Below are 2,500 nucleotides of genomic sequence, written 5' to 3' on the forward strand. Positions count from 1 at the left end.
TACAAGACTGACAAAACGTCGTCCAAGGCGCGTCAAATCTACGCCATGCTCGACAACATCGAACACTACAAGAGCCAGCAGCTCGAGCGGTTGCGCGAGAACTACACGCAGCAGGTAATGCAGCAGGGGAGCCGGTCGAAAGACGGGTAGTGGGTCATGTCGTGTGTATTTACCATTTGCTTTTGCTCCTGCAATCGGATGCTTCTACGATAAGGTTTGCCTGTATATGGGAAAGGAATATTAATGGAATTGAAATATTCAACGCGAATCGATTGACAAGCACAAGCCTACGGCGTGTCACAAATATCTTTCCGTGGTTTTGTTAGTATTGATGGTTTTCTTTGCATATTGCCGCAGGTGCATCGCATTAAGGATAACTGTGCCCAGCAGGTCGAATGGATCCAGGGAAGCTACTCAACGCAGGCGAAACATTTGCGCGAGATACGCGACATCGGAACACACCATATCACGACGCTACGCGATCAGTACTACGATCAGGTAAAATGCGCAAATGGAAGCGAATGGCATGTTTTAGGCAAACCGCAATCTAAATCAATCATTCAATCTGCATTCTCAGGTACGTCGCGTTCGTGACTACTCAACCGGTCAGTTGACTTGGGTGCGCGAAAACTACGTGTTCCAGCGCAACAAGATTCGCAAATTCAGTGCCCATCAAGCGCTCCGGCTACGCGAAGGCTACAAGTACCAGCAGCAGACGCTCAACAAAGTGCTGGAAAATTTGCCAAGCTTCTACTTTGAGAACTGTCGAGGTCGGAACGAGGAGGATGAGGATTTCGACGGTAAGTCGGTGGATCGCAAAATGTTGTTTCAAGCGTAGTGTAACCCTGCGCTCCCCTCTATTATCCGGTTCGGCGAATGATGACTAACAAACATGAAGAGTAATTCATTAGAGTAAACTAGTAGTTAGTAGCTAGTAGCGTGTGCTTTTTGGCAACATTTCCCGATTTATTACCTGACGTAGCTTGAATTGCCCCACTTCCACTTCCTGTTTGGCTACAAAACATCCTTCTACACCGACGGACGACGATCTGCGATCCATCTTATTGAATGGTTTTGCTTTTTTATTTCCGTTTTTTTTATTTCTTTTTATTTCCTAATCTTTCTTTTGCTGCTGCTCTCCTCCTTTCTCCTTCTTTCTGTGTACGCGTGTGGCCGTGCTTATGTAACTACTACCACCACCACCACCACCCACCACCGTTGGTAAATATTCGTGTTGCTATCGCTTTTGTCCCCGCGGGATGACATCGGGCAACGGGGATTCCGCATCAACAACACCGTGTTAAACACACATCTCGAACACATCTTAGACCCTCGATGTGAACGTTTTCGACGATGCGAGCAAATTACTCAACTGTAGGCCTCCGTCAGCAGCAACAACCTCCTCATTGGCCAAGGAAAAGAACACGAGCGAAGAACATGTGCTGGTTTTTGTCCTTCGTTTTACATGCTCAGTATCATTCTTAATCATTAGAAACAAGTCATTTCTTAATAACAGCACAATACCAGAATCGTACCTCGTTGTGGACAGTCGCTCATTGGGTCAGCAAAACAAACAGTAAACCAATCCTTCCAAACCAAACCAAAACCATCCAAGCGCTAACCGTCGCACCGTCGGCATCGAATCTGCAAAGGTTGCGAGTAGAATGTCGTTAACTAGTTACATGGTAAAGTAAGGCCGGAAGACGGTATTGCAAGTTGTGGGTTTTTTTTGTGTATTAGAATGTAAAATTCGGCCAGCTCTTGGTTTGCAATTAGTGTTGTTTGATGTGTCTCGTATACTCGGTGAATTGGAAGATCTATCGGTCGCATGGGAGCGCTTACGCTTTTTGGGTGCGGTCGGTATCAGTAATGTGGTTTAAAGATTGTAAAAGCACGCGGTACTATGTGGGCTTAGGTGATTGAAATAGACATAACTTGTGCCGTATGATATGTGAACTGTATAGTCAAGGACAGCTGCAAAATGAACTGCTTGTACCTAATGTATTTGTAGGTAAAGATCCCCAATGAAACTTTAACAAAGAAAACTCTTGTGTCCTTCTAAATATTTCCTTTACCCACGTACTCAAATACTAAAAGAAGCCTATCATTCATTGCTCATTTCTTGTGAAATTAATATTCATAATATTCATTCCGAGCAAACACTATATAGATCACAGAACATATGAGTTGTGAAAATCCTCCGTTCATTTGTTGTGAAAATTCTCCGAGTGATTCAGGAACCGACATTCAATCACCGCGGTATCGTATGCCTCCACTCACCTTTTAGGGCCAAGTAAATCGTTATAAATATGTCACTCTTCTGTTGGCATTTTCCGCGTATGTTGAGCGGCATCCGAATGTCCTCTTCTAGGGCGAACGCAGGACCATAAACATTGCCTCCGAGTAATGTTCAAAGTTTTTGTCCAACTACTCCCGAGTGCCCCGTTTTCAAAGTGCCTCGTCTAACGATCAACCATACGTTGGCTGTAACTTGAATGGA

General features: G+C 44.6%; 2 protein-coding genes across 9 annotated transcripts in view; both read left to right on the forward strand.

Moving 5' to 3' along the window:
* Positions 1-2,500, forward strand: part of LOC125952409 (uncharacterized) — a 310,728-nt gene that overhangs the window by 300,607 nt on the left and 7,621 nt on the right. The gene's annotated exons all lie outside the window — the stretch shown is intronic.
* Positions 1-2,500, forward strand: part of LOC125952288 (uncharacterized) — a 29,823-nt gene that overhangs the window by 22,140 nt on the left and 5,183 nt on the right. For all 6 annotated transcript variants that reach the window (XM_049681687.1, XM_049681685.1, XM_049681682.1 and 3 more), the window contains exons 4-6: positions 1-114; positions 358-498; positions 578-800. The exon at positions 1-114 is cut by the window's left edge and continues 172 nt beyond it. In XM_049681687.1, the coding sequence (XP_049537644.1) occupies positions 1-114; positions 358-498; positions 578-800 (478 nt within the window). The remainder of the gene's footprint in view (positions 115-357; positions 499-577; positions 801-2,500) is intronic.

The sequence above is a fragment of the Anopheles darlingi genome, chromosome 2 (assembly GCF_943734745.1).
Source record: "Anopheles darlingi chromosome 2, idAnoDarlMG_H_01, whole genome shotgun sequence".
In the NCBI taxonomy this organism is placed as follows: domain Eukaryota; kingdom Metazoa; phylum Arthropoda; class Insecta; order Diptera; family Culicidae; genus Anopheles; species Anopheles darlingi.